General features: G+C 40.5%; 1 protein-coding gene across 2 annotated transcripts in view; it reads left to right on the top strand.

The window, feature by feature from the left end:
- LOC113229626 (solute carrier family 22 member 7-like) overlaps positions 1-19,190 on the top strand; it is a 45,904-nt gene extending 26,714 nt beyond the window's left edge. Inside the window, exons 2-7 of one of the 2 annotated variants that reach the window (XM_026463292.1) lie at positions 6-261; positions 340-595; positions 681-1,059; positions 16,842-17,024; positions 18,420-18,607; positions 18,679-19,190. In XM_026463292.1, the coding sequence (XP_026319077.1) occupies positions 6-261; positions 340-595; positions 681-1,059; positions 16,842-17,024; positions 18,420-18,607; positions 18,679-18,815 (1,399 nt within the window). In that variant the 3' untranslated portion in view covers positions 18,816-19,190. Of the gene's footprint in view, positions 1-5; positions 262-339; positions 596-680; positions 1,060-16,764; positions 17,025-18,419; positions 18,608-18,678 lie in introns of both variants that reach the window. The other variant, XM_026463291.1, reaches the window with a different exon arrangement.
- The last annotated feature ends 61 nt before the right edge of the window (positions 19,191-19,251 follow it).

Raw genomic sequence — 19,251 nt, 5'->3', positions numbered from 1 at the left:
TGCAGATGCCACGTACCGGAGTGCGAGGGCAACATAAGCCACGGGGCGCCGCCCCCGCCCCCCGAGCAGTGGCAACCCGACTGGGCAGCGTGGGCGCTACCGGTCGCCAGCGCTGCCGACGCTGCCTGCCGCCGCCACAGCCCGCGCGCACTCGTCGCGGCCGACGCCGACACCGCCTGCCATCCGCACTCCTTCGACAATACCACGAGACAGGAATGTGACAACTATGTTTACCAGTTTCACGTTAGCATCGTTCCCGAGGTACCAAACTCTTAACAAATGAGCTACTATAATTAACATTTTGTAGACTGTCTAGAAATATTAATGTTATCATTTCAGTTCGACCTGGCGTGTCAGGAGTGGAAGCGGTCTCTGGTGGGCACAGTGCACAACGTAGGCATGCTTATCTCGCTACCCATCATGGGCTACGTGTCGGACAGGTACGGTCGTCGCGCGGCGTTGATCACGAGTGGCGTTGGCGCCGGTGTGCTGGGTCTCTGCAAGTCCTTCGTCGCTTCGTACCACGCGTACTTATTCGCTGAATTCATCGAGACCGTGCTCGGAGCCAGCGTGTACCCTTCTGCCTTCGTGCTGAGTGAGTTCCCCTTCTCGTCTCGTCGTCTACATACGTATAGTTGACAGTGTTGAATTGTGAGTAAGCAATATGGTTGCTTTTCCAGTGATCGAATGGCTAGGTGTGGAGCAGCGAATTTTGGCGAGCCTAGTCCTGGGCATCCCGCTGGCGGGCGGCGCGGCGCTTCTAGCGCTGCTCGACTACATGGCGGGCTACTGGCGTGTGTGGGCTCGCATCGCGTATCCGCCGTCCTTCTTGTTACTGGCGTACCCGTGGTTGTTACCTGAGAGCGTGCGCTGGCTGGTGACGCGTGGGCGCCTGCGCGAGGCGACGGCAGCGGTACGGCGCGCCGCGCGGGTCAATAAGCGGCACGTTCCCGAAGCCGCACTGCAGAAGATGCTCACCGCAGACGCTGATCCGCTTGCCGAGAAGGCCGAAGTGGCCGTGCAGATCGAGGATGAGAGTCTCTTCCGAGCATTTTTCAAGTGAGTGAAATCTTCTATACAACTTGCGGTGTGACGACTTATGCACGTATGAAAACTTTCCACTGGTAATCGTTGCGTACCGGTTGATTCAAAAAACTCGTTTGCCACATAATGCTAAGATTAATTCTTTCCGGATTATAGGCCTCACGCGTTATACGAGCAATACGTTGATACTTAACATTTTGTTGTTGTTGACTTTAACTACATACATTTTAAAATGAATATTGAAAGTACATCCACACAAATATCTGTCTGTCTGTCACAAGTATCTGTTGTGTTACTCTACTAAAGACAAAGAAAAGATATCTGCTTGGTTACTACTTAGATTAGTATCTATGAGTTTTACGTTTCTTAGTGTGTACCTCGGACTGCAGTTGACTGGCTATATTATTGTTCTGTGGTTTTAACGGAGTGTTGACTATCTTGTATTTTGCATGTGATGGTTACACTACTTTAAATTGTGGATATTGACTATGATTCAAAATGTGCTTAAATTTGTGTAACGCGTAGTGGGGTGACAGTAATGAGCTTTTGGTTATGTCCGCAGTTCTTAATCTGTTCTGTGGTTACCTATCACAAGCTAGAAACAATACATGATTTATAGAATTTTGTTTCTCCGAAAACCTTTAGATTTTTAATGAATAGATTTTGTTTCATTTGTCCGAAAACACGTTACGGTTTATTTCATCACACGATTTAATGTTTCACTATTTTGACATGGAGACATGTAGATGTTATTCTTCTAAACTAAATACTAAATAATAATACTAAATTCAATTGATCTTATCGCGAATCACGTCATTATGTTTACTTACACATAATACTTGATTACCCATTTATAAACGAGAATATATATAGCAGTTGTGTAGGTACAACAAGTCTCATGAGACTAGAACATTTAAGGCTTATGGTACAAAATGTAATTATTAGCACACACCACAAACAACATTTTGCACAAGGCTACACGAAGTTAATTTCAAAAGACTAATTTATGTATGAAAGAAAGTGGGTCCCACTTTGAACACATAAAAACTTTTTTTTTTTTTTTTTTTTTTATGCATGACAGGCAAATGACTCCACTCCACCTGATGTTAAGTGGAAAGTGGTATCCAAACGCGAAGGAACCTAGTGCAGCGATGGAATCCTCACTGCACTAGCCACCTCCACCCTGCCTGCCTACAATATGCCTCTTCACGCCTCGTTTGAAGGACCCCATATCATAAGAGGGAGGGAAGACATGTGCCGGAAGGGAGTTCCATTTGTCAACCGTGCGGCAGAGAAAGGAGCCACCGAACCTTTTAGTACGCGATGGAATTCGGCAGGTAGTGAAACGGTGACTACGAAGGCCAGCACGCGTAGTTCTGAGCAGGAACGGGGAAGGGGGGATGAGGTTAAACAGCTCTTCAGAGCACTCACCATGGTACATGCGGTAAAAGGCGCTAAGCGATGCAACATCTCTACGCAGTTGCAGAGGTTCAAGGCGTGATGAGACCTCTTCGTCGCCTATGATTCGAGTAGCACGACGCTGTAATTTATCCAAGGCATCGAGTAAGTACTTGGCGGAGCCGTCCCACAAGTGCGAACAATACTCAACGCAAGACCGGACCTGTGTTTTGTACAGCAGGCATAACTGGTCCGGCGTGAAAAAACGTCGCACCTTGTTCAGGACTCCGAGTTTCCGTGAGGCTGTTTTGATCACAGATTCGATATAGCTCCTTGGATTCAAATCACAGCAGATTTCCATACCGAGCAAGGTAAAACTGCTCTGAGGTGAAAGTGCTGTGCTCATCAGAGAAGGCATGGGAAGGAACGGCGACAATTTTGTTGTTAACGCGCAAACCTGTGTTTTCTTGGCGTTGAACTCAACAAGATTACTGGATCCCCATGCAGAGATAAGGTCCAATATTCTATTGAGCTCAACGACAAGATCAGATCGCTCTCTGTCAGTATCGGCGCGCCCAGCTGCGGGGAATCCATGATATCCCCCATGAACAGTGCTATCATCTGCATAACAATGAATATTCCCAAGAGGAAGCATATCATTGATATGCAGAAGGAAAAGCGTGGGAGATAGGACGGATCCCTGCGGTACGCCGGCGTTCACATTCACGAACCTCGAAATGCTGCCGTCAGAAACGACGCGAATTCTCCGCTCACGAAGGAAATCGGCAATCCAGCTGCATAACTGGGCTGGCAAACCGTACGCCGGGAGCTTGGAGAGAAGAGCTTTGTGCCAGACCCGATCGAACGCTTTGGCTATATCGAGGCTAACAGCCAACGACTCGCCACGTTTGTCTATAGCCTCACCCCAAATATGCGATAAGTACGCTAGAAGGTCACCCGTTTATCGTTTCGGACGAAACCCATACTGCCGATCATTAATTATGGAGTGATCTTCTAGGTATTGGGTCAGTTGTTTGTTAAGGATCCGCTCTAAAACCTTGCATATTATGGAAGTAATGGCTATGGGACGGTAATTATGCGGGTCTGATCGGTCGCCTTTTTTGGGAACTGGTTGCACATTAGCCTCTCTCCAAGAGTCCGGCACACGACCTGAAGAGAGCGACAGACGATACAGTCGCGTTAGCACGGGGGTCAACTCAGCTGCGCAGTTCCTAAGTACAATCGCTGGGATACCATCAGGACCACTAGCTTTCCGGACGTCGAGAGACTGCAGCTGCGTACGCACATCGCATTGTCTGATACGAATATCAGACATCGTGTAGCCACAGTGAGGTAGAGTTGGTGGCTGTGCGTTACAGTCGTCGAGACAGGAGTTAGCCGCAAACAGATTTGCCAAGAGGTCGGCTTTATCTTGCGGCTTGTGGGCTAGATTGCCGTCAGAATATCTCAGCGGGGGCAGCGAGGGCTGGCAGAAGTTCGACGCAACGGCTCTGGCCAGACGCCAGTAACTACGACTACCAAAACTAATTACTAACTAATTTACCAAAATGTAAGAAAATTATGATCTTGTATATTAGGGAATAATAACTTAGTAAAGTTACGGAATACCGAAATTCTTAGTTGTTTTATTAATTTAATGAGTCAACCAAAAGCAAAGTTTATTCCAAATTTTCTTGTGCAATAACCAAATATCTAACAAATGCTCATATTGAGTTTTGATTCTTGCTGCTACAGTAACTTTACTTATGTATGCACACATAAATATTCAGTGTTAGTAATGGGTATAAAATATGTAATATGTGAGATATAATCATGTTTGTGACATCAATACATTCGTATCAACGAATCATGGTTTCGTACCTAATACTATTACTTTTTTACATTTAAAGGAAAATTGTTTTAAGGCAACTTTGACTTGTGTTTTTTGGCTCTCCTGGTAAACTTTGTATAAAGCACTTACTAGGTTTTGCTCTGGGGCAGCCGAACTTGTGGCAAGATGGGAAAGTAAAAAGATCGCAATATGTTTTCTAATTTAATAATAATACATTTATTTCAAGTCACTTTGACACATAGTGTTAATTACAATAAGTAATAATTACATTTTACTCAATAAAAATGTTTACAGTTAAATTATTATAGAAAGAAATTTTACAAATTTAATTATTACAGAATTACTTTAAACAGGTATAAAAAATTACAGAATGAAATTTTATTAATTAAATTATTAGGGATGGAGTTAAATTAAATTCATTATTACACAATTCAATATTATTCAATTCCTACAACCACCTTTGTCCACTGCGTCTGGGCAGGTCAATTAGATCTAGACACAATCATCTTCAGAACACCATTTTCACTGTGCCGCAGGCGATGTATCGGCGATGCCGTTTCAAACCGTCCGTTCGGGCGACGGCAATCGCGCCTGACGCGCTGCAGCACCGCGGTACACGCAATAGTATCCTGAACATATTATTGTATTGCATCCGTAGGGACTTGAAGGCGCGACGCGTGTATCTCACCCGCAGACCACTCGAGTAGAACGATTGACAAAATGCTTTAAATAGAGTTATTTCAACTCCATTACTATAACGAGCGAATCTGCGAGCGAGCATATTGCCTCTCACCGCCAGCGGTCTACGCTCTCGCTCCATATCTTCATCAACCCTGAGATCCCTCATCACCATATGTCCTAAATACTTAAACCAATGTACGTACAACATTTAGAGCTACCCCATCCAGCACAACAGGTGGCACACACGGGTGGCAAATACGAGAACTTCGCTCTTCTTTGCATTGTATTTCAAACCATGAACCCTCACGATGACTCCTAATAGGAAAGCATCTTCCTCGGAGCACTTATCGAGGGGGCCAGCAGCACCATGTCGTCGGAGTAACTGATGTTATTGACACAATGTTCGTCGATGTAACAATCCACGTGCATACTGCTGAGCCTCTCGGTAAGGTTGTTCATATATAGGTTAAAAAGCAGAGAAGAAATTAATCTACCCCGCACTCTAAAGAGTACCAACTACAAGTTTGAGTGAGAAATTCATAAGTTTAATTCCACATATCACCAAGTGTTCTCTATTTTTTGTGGAATACGTCCAGATAATTGTATGACAACAGAACAATGTGTTTTTGCTCATGTCTCGCGTCGGCGCGTGTCGTCCGTCCAAGGAAGCAGGTACTGCCACCTTACCTGTTTCTGCCACCAACCAGTAACGTGAGCATTACTGTGTTCCGGTTTTGAATGACAAGGTGCTGGTGAATTACGGGCACATGGGACTTGTCAAATTATGTCTCAGGGTGACAGGCGCAGTAGCAGTGCCCTTCAGACTTTTTTTTTGTTGTGACTCGGCAAAATGACTGCACCGCGCCTGATGGAAAGTGCGAATACAGTCCAGACATGAGAGTAACGGATGGAAAACACAAATATCTTCACTCCGTCACTATCATTTATCTAAGCGATTTAGATTTAGTTGCAGTGCCACACAGAAGTGGCACTGCAACTGTTATGGACAGGCGTTTAGCTTACCATCAGGCGCACGACTTGTCGTCCCGTCACTTGATATTATTAAAAAAAATGGCAAATAGTCTACTAATGACCCTAATCTCATCTATCGCCCGCAATTCATGTGAATAACTACTGCTAGCGCCCTCAAAATGCGCCTAATCGATCTGTGCCTACTTACTGTCCGGACGACTTGCAAACAGAATGCCAATAATTGCAAAATATGACTTGCGCCGACACGACGTAACAGTTATTTACAGTGAGACACGCGGGAGCCGGTGTACGCATTCACACAAACACATTTGGATTCAAAATGTCACTGGATCGGTCTACACATTTGTGCTTGACTCTAAATGCACACAAATAAATGTTTACGAGCTGAATGATCATGCTGTATGTACATACATATGTTAGGTTTACATCCTAGATTAAAACCATAAATTGTAACATTTATTGGAGTACCATTGAACGTAAACTGTTTTGTGCATCAAATAAATAAATAAATAAATCGAAAACCACAACACGTCATTTGTGTAGTCGTCCTACGTTCGTAATGACCTTGCACTAGACAGTGCTCGCTATGGTGAAGTTGCTCACTTGCGTTTCAACTCGTTGGATCCAGTCTGCGATTGTGCGTTGTAGAAAATACGAGGAATAATTTGGCTTTACGTTGAACCAAAGTTTGTTGTTTGATGAACACGTTACAAATGTTACTCAAATAGATTGTGTTATGAGTTAAAAAATTAAGGCATGTTGTACGTGGCGGTGATATATTTGACGCTGTGCCGATCTGAGATATCTCATTGCCCAACTACCAACTTGGTGTCGAATACCAAAGACACTTGTGTGTGACACGACTGAGAAATCCAACCGTATCACCCCTAATAGTGCTACTCCTACTTGACTATTTTGCCACATGATTTAATAAACACAGCTAGGCGTTGACAACAGGCCGTTGAGTGGCCTTTGTTCCGTCTTTTTTTTAACCGACTTCAAAAAAAGGAGGAGGTTCTCAATTCGACATTATGTTTCTTTTGGTATGTATGTTACGCGATAACTCCGCCATTTGTGAACCGATTTTGATGATTCTTTTTTGTTGGAAAGAGAGTACCTCAGTAGTGATCCCATTTACATTCGAAGAAAATATTCGACCTCTAAGGGTGGTAAACTAGGGATGAATAACTTTTGAGGTCGGTTTTTTTGTTAGGTTATACTTCATCTTACTGCAACAACACAAGCGCCGTAACTACGCCTACGGTAATGGAGCAGATCAACCTGTTGAAATAATTTTATTATATTTTTTGCTTATATTATTATTACATGTTTGTTTATAGTTACTAGTTTAAACAAATCTTCCAAATTGTTATTTATACAGTAATTTTTAGATATGTTTATTTTGAATGTTACGAATTAATTTTAAATGTTCACTTCCTGTTAAATAAACAAGAAAATATGTTTGTGCTTATTTTATTGAATCAACAGGGTTATTTTTAAAATACTAATAACCTCGCAGGCCTACATTGCTAACAGCGTAACAACAACTTTTGTTGTGATTGGCAAAAATGTAAGTTTTTGTTGTACTGTCTGACACCTTTTAGGTCTGTACTTGGTAGTAAGTGACAGTAACTTATTGCGTGCCGTGTCCGACGACCCCCCGACACCGTTAGCGTTTTGCACAGACTTGTCACCGTTTAGAGCGAACTACTTAAATATTTTTATTTTTGTATGAAAGTAAAATCTGATGAATTATTAAAAGTCATAGAACCACAGCCACATATATCATATATACAAAGACATATATATGATTGTATTAACAGCGCGATATATCAAATGCTGTTGTGTCTTCTCCAGCGTTTTCTGATAATTCGGAAGTATTCGCCAGTTCATCATCATTACCGTCGCAATCGCGACGACATCTGAGATTCATGTCGCGTTGTAGTCGGGGTAGAGGTACTTCAAACACCTGTCGGCGCCTCCACTCCGATCACAGGTCCTCAGTTGCCAGAATACTAGTGATAAGCAAGATAATTGGTCGAAAGACAAGTTTGAGCCAGGATTTAGTGTTTGCCACCCGCCTATTTAACGATAGATACTACGGAATGGGAATGGTACAGATTCTACCAGCAGAAGGTATATTAATGACGATATTCGTATTGTTAACTGCCTCCGTGGCCGAACGGTTACCATGTCGGACTGCCACGCAGAAGTCCCAGGTTCGATTCCCGGGCCGCGAGAAATATTTGCATGGCCTACATTTATTTCTCTCGTGAGTTTGGGTGTAATTTGTGGTTGCCTATGTGTGTGTCCATGGCACCCGCGACACAGGGTTTATCTAGTGCGGGGCTATGTTGAGTATGTGCGTGTGTACGTTAAATAGAACACAAATTTTGAAAACTGGGAGGTCTCTAGGATTGACTATAAGGGAATTGAAGGCATAACAGCTTAAAACAGTCACGCTACAAAAAAAAAATGGTGGTAATAAAAAAAAAAATTGTAAAAAAAACTGAGATTTGTCTGTATTTTGTGGCGAATAGAACTGTTTCACCGAATTTCACAAGGCTGAAAGTTAGACCATATGTTTCTATTCATCTCTTACGTTCGTTCCTAGTCTACAATTTAATAAATTTTGTAAATTAGATTAATAGTTATAATGTCAGAATGATAGAAGTAATATCTTGTTTTTTCAGAAGAAATATTTATTTTTTATTCGTTTCTTTTTGTATTTTTTTATTTTCAATAAATAGTATTTTATTCATGTATTCATTTAACTTAATTGCTAATTAGCCCACTGACCTACAACCTTTCCAAATTTTAAAAGGACATCTTAATATAGTGCTGTTGTCCTACATATAAGATAAAGTGAAAATCCGGTTTTTCGAACAAATATTTTTTTTCAATATTTTTCTCATACTTTCTAAAATATTAACAACAATCCCTAAAAGTTTCATAAAAATATTCTAGAAAAAGGTCTCTGAGTAGGCAGGAGATTAAATAGAATAATGTTTGTTCAAGTATTTGTTGATTACAAGGACGATTACATGTAGTCGTAATATTAATATAGTAGAAAAATAGGTACTAGAATGATATAGTTATATCCTTTATTAAAACTTGATTTAAAAAAATGTTGATTACTTAAAAAAATTAAGACCTTAATTTTTAATTGACTTCAAATATTATTGTCCTTCCAATAAAATGAGCTTATTACATAACATGTTTGTGTAATAGAAGATCTTATCGATTAACTTAAATAATGAAAACGCACGTCATTATATGAACTTGCGACTGCCTTAATTAATTTTACTAGATGGTTTTTTGTTGGTAATTGATCAAATTGGTGAATGGCAAGACAAATGAAAATGTTACTGCTGACAAAATATGGTAAAATCTTATTCATCGGAGGTTTACTTAGTGACGGCGTCGTCTGACATTTTTGTGATTCGTTTATTATTTCTCGGATTTCCAACTCTGCTACTCAGCATATTCGGGCAGCATCTTTGGTGGGATAAACTAGACGCAACGAACTCATACGTATGACCAACTCCACGGTTTTGTAAACACAGCGCACTGTTACATTCTTCGCATTTTATATTTTTTTGTATTACTCGTACTACATGTACGGCGATGTATGTCATGTATGTAATTATTTGCTCACCATATTCGGACATTCGAGGCAACGTGCTGCAAAAATTATCGAAATTACAGATACTACTGATAATAGATGCTACAAAACTTAAAAAAAAAATGAAACGTGACTAAACGTTATAACAAAAAAGTTATTGAATATTTTTTAGAGATGAAACGGATATCAGATAAGTATATCATGGTATCTCGTCTATCAGGCCTATTTTTACTATCCGACCGAATACCGGATAGTAGAACAATATCCGGCCGGATACCGGATATTTAAAATTGAGAAAAACTCCTAATCGGTACTCCAAATAAATTGATTTATTGGTGAAATATGATGTCATTATTACACGACTACGTTATAGTGCTTGTGGTACTTGACAAAGTCTATTTCGTCTCACTTACACTTATGGCCACGTCATATGTTTTTACGGTGTAGACACAAAGTTTATACAATTTTGAATTTTGAATTGATGATTCGATTCCAAATGACATTGGAATTGGATCCAAAGTATGAACCCAATTTTGAATTATTATGGGCTTTTGATGGTATGTTCTATACTATTAAAAGTGCATTTACTAATTTCAACGACTCAAATGATACTCCTATAGCTTCTCAAAGTTCGACGCCCGCATTCAAGTTACCGCGCAGTGACATTCCGGATTTTGACAGGGACATACAAAAGTTTCCTTTATTTATCGCCTGTGCTGGAATGCCCACAACTGTCCACGATAACCCCGCGTTAAGTGATGCCGAGCGCGTTCATTATTTAATTCCCAAATTGAAAGCAAAAGCTCAGACCTCTGTTGAACATTAAAGAATTGACAGACTTCATTTTTGTACACTTGGCATTACGCAAGTTGGATGCAAATACTTGTAAAGCATTTGAAATGTTTCTTAACAGCAGCGATGTATTTCCTAAATATGACGAATTTGTATCATTTATTCGCGATTTAACAAAAATATTACAACGTACTACTACAGTCACGTCAACGTCCCATCCATACGCAGGCAACCATGCTCAACCAAGCCATCCAAACCCCGCGCCTCGCACGCATCTTATGCATATGCAAACGTTTTTAGTAAATAACAGTAACAACCTTATTTGCAATTATTGTAAAAGTAACAAACAGGCCAATTTGTATCAATGCGAACCCTTTTTGAAATTATCGCCAATAGAAAAATATTATATAATTAAAAAGTGTAGTGGTTGTGTGAATTATTTAAGTGTGCGGCATACTTTATCGACGTGTAAGTCGAACTCTATAAATAAAGGTCAACCTAGACCTCCCGCACCGTTCCCTGCTGTACAACTCACGTCTTCAGCTGCGGCCGTCCAAGCCAGTACGTCCACATATCAAATCCGCGCCGTCTTCGGTTCAACATGGCCCCTCTGCTGTTTTTCCAGGCCTTCCGCACACTAATAATAATAATGCTATAGCTTTCTCGGGCACTGCTACGTGCAATCAAGGCTCGCATAAGACAGTATTGTTAGGAACTGCAACTGTACAGGTATTAGATGCCTTTGGTAATCGCCGCGATTTAAGAGTTCTGGTTGATATAGGTTCTCAGAATTATTTTGGTACGTCACGCTGTTTACGTACGTTGGGGTTGAAACTTACACCTGACAATAAAAATACGTCAGTGCGTGGTATTGGAGATAGTTCTCAGTCTATAAAGGGAACGTCAATTCTCACGCTGGTTTCGCGATTTGATCAGTCTTTTTCGTTAAACTTGCAAGCATTGGTCATTGATAAAATATCTGGTAATCTTCCTGCTTGTCAAATAGATACCACTTTATTAGATTATTTACAGAACATTCAATTCAGTCATTGGTACTTGCCGGGTAAAATTGATTTACTGCTGGGCGCTGAAAATTTCGTAAAATGTGTAATGAAAAATAATCGTATTTACCCGACGCTATTGAAACAGTCTTTGGATATGTCATTACCGGATGCGCTAATACAGTAGATGCTCAGTCGTCTTCTGTACAAACATTCTTCACCACAACTGACAATGTTGATACTCTCCTTTCTAAATTTCGAGATCGAAGAGGTTCCCATCCGCAAGCATCTGTCTACTAAAGATAAGGTGTGTGAACAAATTTATACGCAACAAGCTACCAGAGATAACCTCGGTCGGTATGTTGTTCCGCTACCGTTTTGTCACGATCCGCTCGATTTAGACGATTCGTTATCCACCGCGAAACGCAGATATAATTCCTTAGAAAGGAAGGTTAAACAAAATAATGTTATTCATCAACAATGTGATGAAATTATCCGCGACTATTTAGAAAAGGGATACATTCCTTTAGCGAAAGACTTGGAAAATGATTCCAGTTCGTATATTATACCTTATCACCCTGTCGTTAGAGAGGATAGACTAACGACCAAAGTACGTATCGTTCTAGATGCTAGTGCCACTATATCTACAAACATATCGCTAAGTGACTGTCTATATACTGGACCGAATCTGCAATCAGATTTACTTGTGATACATTTTTCATTTCCGCTTATTTCCTGTTGCCATAACCGCTGATATACGTCAAATGTACTTGAGAATTTTGGTTGCTCCAGAGTTTCATCGTTATCTTCGAATGATATACCGCTTTTCCGATGAAATTAAACCGCAGATTTATGAGTTTAACCGCGTTTGTTTCGGGCTCAAATGCTTCCTCAAGTCCTTACCTTGCAATGCGCATGGTAAAACAGCTTTTATTAGATTAAGGTCCATCTTATCCCGCCGCCGCCTCAATTGCTTCTCGCAATTTATATATTTATAACCTATCTTTAACTTTTCTAATTTAATTTAATTTATTAGACGAACACGACAGTCGATATCCAAAATAGATTAACACATTAATTTGTTTAAAACTAGATTTGAACCAGAATGCCAACCAGGAGCGTGTACGTACAGCATGTTTAGGAAAGTACTCAAACTCTCTACTACGAAACTCACTACGAAACTACTCAAAGTATATGGAGAGAAAAACGCCTTGAAATGAAGAAATAGCAAAATCAATTATTAAAGTAATTGCTCCTAAATTAAAGTTAGGCGCTATTTATAAAAATGAATCTTCATGCGTGAACAGCCACCCTTCGAGGTGGATGATTTTCTTCAAAATGAAATGGGACCACTATGGAAGTACCCCCTTTCCGACAAAAAAGAATCATGAAAATCGGTGTACACATGCAAATGAGCTATCGCGTAACATACATATAAAAAAAAGAAAAAAAAGAACATACAGTCGAATTGAGAACCTCCTCCTTTTTTGAAGTCGGTTAAAAAAAAAGAAAAAGAAAGAACGCTATTGTTTGCGCAGTTTCATGATCAGAAAGCGCCAGAACGTGAATATCTGCTTTTACTGATTTTGCATTACCGACGATCAAGTCGATACATGAATTTAACCTCGTTGGTGACTTTATGTGAACGTTGAAGTTATATTTTGAAGAATGTTCAGGAGATCTTTGGAAGTTGTGTTTTCCTGCAATATATTAATGTTCCAGTCACCGCAAATGACGATTTTTTTATGTTTGTGTTTGGTGGTAAATGAGTGTATAAAGGAATACACCCACGAAAGCCCTTACGTAAGTGTACCGTAGATAGACGCCCCGTAAGTGTACCGTACTGAATTACGTACACTTACGGCGCGCGGCGTCTATCTAGATATATGTCTGTGCATGGAACAAAAGTTATTGTTTATGATGTTAATAACATAGTCCTGCGAGGTTATTAGTATTTTTCAAATAACCCTACATATATGTGTAAAAACGTGTTGTTTAGTGTCTACACTTTTCCCAGCGGTTGTGCCAGGAGGTGGCGAGGAGTGCCATGGCACAGGATTTTCATAGTTTCTGTTCCTGTTTCACACTTTGGAAGATACTCACTCAAATGATTATTGCATTTTGTAAGGGAATTCGAGCGTAACGAATCTATCATAAGTTGGATGTTTGTACGGTTAATAAATAATAGCCTACGTTATAAATAAATAAATTATAAAAATGTGTCCTTATCTATCTAAGTATCATTCATTTAGTGTAGGTTCATCCTGCAATGTTGGTGTATTCTATGAAGTGGTGTGCTGCACACCTGGAAGGTCAAGGTTTACAATATCGTTTAAGTTGTCTTAAGGCAAAACGGTTTATTGTTAGACGATATTAATAGACACATGACTGCAATCATAAAGTAAATTAAAAAAATTTAAGCGTTATTTTAAAATGTATCCTAAACCAATGGGTGCACGGTGATTCACGCTCCATACTAAGGCGGTCATAAATACGTAACTCCGAAATTATTATATTTTTTTTATTTTATTACGTTAAAATATGATTAGGTAAACGTAAATTAATAAAATTATACATTTTAAAAAATATTTGACAATAATTTAGGTGTAAAAATGTCTCGCAGTAATTTTGTTTTTAGACGATGTATCTAAAACATTTTATACTGCGACTTTTAATGGTAAAACTGTGTAAATAATGATTATTTGTATTAACAATAACCACAAATGAATAAATTAAAACAATAAAAATACATAAAAAAGTTCATTTTACAAAATACAAACAAAACACAAATTATACCAAAATACATTAAATCTCAACAATATTAACTTTAAATACATAACAAGTCTAATACAGCTTTTGACAGTACACCTTTTTTTTTAACATGTAACTTTCGTAGACCTGTTATGAAGGGATCTGAATGAAGAAGCAGCCTATTTACTAAATCTGTGTTGGTCACAATGCGACTCATTTTACGCGTATGATTTTTTCTAAAAGACTTGATGTATTTGTTAGTCGCTTCAGCTGCTTCTTCAGACAACTCTCCGATTGACAACAAACCGTAATCTATAACATTAGCACCATGAATTAGAACTTTGTGAACGGAAGCAGGCATGTTATACCACGGATACTCGGCAACTAACTGCCGAGCCGTCTCTAAAGCGAACTCTTCGAAGTTCGTCTTATTAATATTATATCCCGAATTTAAACATTGAAGGATGATCCAGCAACGATCTAGGAGATCCTTCTTGATCCCAGTAATTTCAGCGGAAATTTCTGAATTCGAGAAAAACCGCCTGGCTGTATTACCATCGTTTGATGTTCCGCTTCCGCCACTTTTAGGCTTATCCACTATAAGCCCTAATCTTTCTCTAAATTGAGTCTGAACATATGATTTTTTTGCAGCAACAAGCATTTTGTCATTAGCGGACCTAGCTTGCCATTTCCTAACATCTAACTTGTACGCGACATGAACAAAATATTCAAAAAAACGTATTAACGCGTGAAGAGGTGATAAACCAAATTCATATTTACTCTCATCGACTTCCTTATTTAAACATTCGTCAATTTTGTTCATTTCACTGGGCAAGGCGTTACAAATAAAACATTTTGATGAAGAAACACCACTAAGTGCATTACACACTTTACCATCTACCATAGTAAGTTGCAAACAATGAGTAATGCGATATTCGCGATCTTCTTCCTTGAAAACAGTAGGCTGCAAGTTCCTTATTTTATCTTTAAAATGAGCTTCTTCCTCAACTGACACTGCAGTCGATTCCTTCAAATATCGGAGGCGTATAGGACGACAGTATCGAGTTGATGAAGGACGAGGATTTTTCCACAAAACTACTGAATTTTCTTTGTTATCTGTTGTCAAAACAAGCTGAAGTGGCACATACGAAGTAACAAACAGGCTACTGTCTTCAAGAGTGGAGTCAGAAAAACACTGTTTATATTCTGAATGCCCTGTACTGCCATCGAAACCCCATTTCCCTATCAAAGATATCTTATCTAGAGACTCATTAGGTACACTATCCAAAACATCTTTTTGAGACTTGAGAATCCGATTGGCAGTATGATCTAATAAACTTTGAAGTTCGACTTGGGCGGATGATTCTGTAACAGTAATATCTGAAGGATAACAGTGTTTTTTAGATTCCACGACACTTTGGTAAGATGGGAAAATGGTTTTTGAAAACTTATTGTCTATAAATTTCTTTACTAATATATATTGATGTCGAGTTAACTGAGCTTCAACAATGAGCGATAAAACTTCGCTAGAATCGATTTCAGGACAAGACAAGCTATCGGACGCATTGAGCAATGACTGTACAAGAGAAGGGTCTTGGTTAGACAAACTAGCCAATCTTCTCCTTTTTGTACGTTTACTGGTGTCGTCAAAGTTAATTCTCGGACGGCCATGCGATGAAGAAGTTGATGGTTTAACTTCGTCAAAGCTCTGAGATACACGTAACTCAGTTCGCTGTACATCAATATTTTCAACGACATGCAGCCAATCTGAATATTTTTCTAAGAATTTAGATCTAGTACGATTCGACTTTGCCCAGTAGTGGGAAATTCGTTTACAAATATTCTTAATTTTAAGGCTTAAAGTCTCTAAATCAATATTTTCGATGTCGTCAGAAAGGGATGATGTTTCGGTCAAAGTGCTCAGGACATGTTGCATTTTTTCATTTGGATTACCCACTTTAGAGTGCCAAATATCAAAAATTGTCATCCTCGATACAGAACATTTGAAAAATGTACCTAAAACAATATGAAAGCTGAACTTAAAAAAAAATTAAAAATTCAATACTATGGACATGCATACTTTGACACCCCTTTAAGCCAAGAAGAGGCAGCAAGATGCAAATGAAACTTATAGCTCTTAATAAGGACATACTCCTTATTCAAAAACCATATACCTCAGGTGCAGCTCAGCGCAGCCAAAAGTTGTAGGTCTAAAGGAAATTAAGTTATGCCAAAAATTTTCACCAAAAAACTGCCTTCAATAAAAAAATTATATAAAAAAAAGTATGCATAAAAAAAATTAAAAAAAATTGATAATAAAAGTACATACCATGCTCTTGGATCTCCATGCTTTCACAACACGTAAACACTTGATTTGGAATAGTGACACTCAAAAACAAAGTGATTAAGTTTCGATGACTCACACGTGGTGATAATTAGTCTCGCGATGCGCTCACTTCCGATGCACAAAAGTGAATGATAACGTGACCTAATTACATTGATATTTATAGTTTTTGGAAGCTTGTTAACTAGTTACTAACTTAGTGAGTTGATCTAACCGGGATAAGCCAATGATTTTTTTTGATTTATGGCCTATGGGGGAATCACAGTGGGGTGGTGCGTTCTAGATATGGCGTTCTGCGCGTGCGGCTGAGCGTGTGCTTTGTGTGGTGGGTGTCAGCGGTGTTCGTGTTCTATGGGCTAGCGGTGCGCGCGCACGCATTGTTCGGCGAGCCACACGTCAACTACGCGCTGCTGGCGGCGGCCGAACTGCCTGCGCTGCTCGCCAACACGTTGCTGCTCGACCGCATCGGCCGCCGGCCACTTCTCACAGCCGCGTTCCTGTTCACGGCTACAGCGCTTATCGCTATCCCCTGCCTTCCTCCGGGTAAGTGCTCCGGTTTTCTAAAACCCTTAGGGTTAGCCAGCGCAAATCGGCGGACGGTGGGGCAACACCGGAGAGGATCTTGTGCCCACCATTATAGTTAGAAAAATTGAACCTTAAAGATACAGTTTTAGTTCTAGGGGTCACATATAAATAAGTTATTAAAACGGTTCAGGTCTGCAATACGCGATGCAAAAAATACGAAAACTTTGAACCGAAAACGTCGAAACAGCTAGGTTGGTTACTTCAGCTACTTTCACAGTTTAATGAATAATGACGTAAGGCATTTTGCTTTGGGGTAATGCCGCCGATATTAATGGAATCTTCGTCCTGCAGAAACGTATTTACAGTTGACAATCTGGGCCTCCTCAGTGTCTTTGAGAGATAAGTTTAAAGAGATTAACATTCTTACACTAACGCCACAGTACATTTATGAAAATGGTATTCATGTTAAGACAGAGTATTATTTTTTTATGAAAAATAGTAACAGACATAACATTAATACAAGGAATCAAAATAAACAGCCTGTGCTTGATAGTCGTCTTCACAAAGTCTCAAATTCATTTAAGGGGCAGTGGTACGCTTCTACAATAAGATTCCGATTGATATTAAAAAATTGCCATTTACGAGGTTTAAAACTATTGTGAAACAAAAACTTTATACTAATTGCCTTATTTTGTAGAGGATAAAGTTTATGTTGCATTGCTCGTTTTAATGCAGCGCCGCGTCGTGTTGCGTGTCCGCAATATGACTTAAGACTAAAAGTCACTACAGCTTCTGCGTACGCGGATGACCAAAACCCGGGGTAGTGACTCGTTCAGCTGTTGCAGGTAGTCTCGATCTAAGATGTTTAAATTAAATAATTATTGTAAAGATAAATGTATTGAAACGTATATTTACAAAAGCAACTCTTACAGTTTCTTGCTCGTTGTTCTCAGGGGAATCTGCCTTACGGATGAGCAGTAGAGTTTAATCAGCATGACGATTTCAAGTATAATTTGCTTAGCTTAGAAAAAAAGATAATTTGACTTTGACTAGCTCACACTGCTGAGGATCATCCCTTGCGACACCGCGAGTGCCGGCCAGCGCACCGCAACGTATGCTCTAGCGTGCTCTTCAATACCGAAGAGAGATAGGTCGATCAAGGTCGATCTGAGAGCATCAATTGAAATAGCATTACATATGCATTGATAAATTTAATTTAATATCCTGTCTTCCCGTTCGCCGGTTTGCGCCGGTCCTGCCGCTTTCTCGCTCAAATGTTGGACGTTTGCTTGAAATATTTGAACATTTAAATGAGGTACATTGCTTGAATACATTCAACAGGCGCCAACTCCGTTAGGTAGGCCAGGACCCAGGAGGAAGGCGCAACCGCTAAATGTTACGATGTTTGCTTAGCGCTGAGCGCCGGCGCGGCGGGCACGGCGCTGTACCTGGCGGGGAAGGTGGGCGCGACCATGTCCCTGAACGCGCTCTACGTGTACAGCGCCGAACTGTTCCCGACGCGCGCGCGCCACCGCCTGCTCGCCGCCTGCTCCACGCTGGGCCGCCTCGGCGCCATCCTCGCGCCGCTCACGCCGCTGCTGGTACGAGCCTCTCGTCCAATAGTCGTGTGCGCCTCAGCGGGCGGTAGTGAGTGCGGAGTTGCACGTTCCAGGCGTCGCTGCGGTGGTGGGTGCCGACGGCGCTGTTCGGCGCGCTGCCTCTGCTGAGCGCGGCGCTCACGCGGCTGGTGCCCGACACGCTGCACCAGCGGCTGCCCGACTCGTTCGCCGACCTCGACACGCGCTCTGACGATACTGAGCTGCCGTGACGGCGTCAACGCACCCGCGCCGATAGTGTAGCACGTTCTAGTGGTACACGTTGCGGACACGGTGCTACTACCTATATACCAATTCTGTTGTATTTTCACGTCGAACGATGTACTCGACGACAGTACCCAATCATACTACGCATATTTATAAATACAATGTAATGAACGCCGTGATGGCTATTTGTTACAGTTGAATGGTTGTGAACATAACGATGAATATTACCTATACAAAGTTACATATTTTTGTAAATTAGTTTAATTGCTTATTAAAATTATTTAGCAGTTAGGACCGCAAGTGCATTACGGTACATCTCTCTATCCGAGCGTTTTATTTCCTCGCGTCACGTGTCAGATGGGACGATTTGCAGCGCGGGCGCGGCCGGGTGCGAACCAGATCGAGACAATATTAGGCATGTA

Source organism: Hyposmocoma kahamanoa, unplaced genomic scaffold (assembly GCF_003589595.1).
Source record: "Hyposmocoma kahamanoa isolate Upper Pololo Valley unplaced genomic scaffold, ASM358959v1 62, whole genome shotgun sequence".
Lineage (NCBI taxonomy): Eukaryota > Metazoa > Arthropoda > Insecta > Lepidoptera > Cosmopterigidae > Hyposmocoma > Hyposmocoma kahamanoa.
This window is presented reverse-complemented; position numbering and strand designations above follow the sequence as displayed.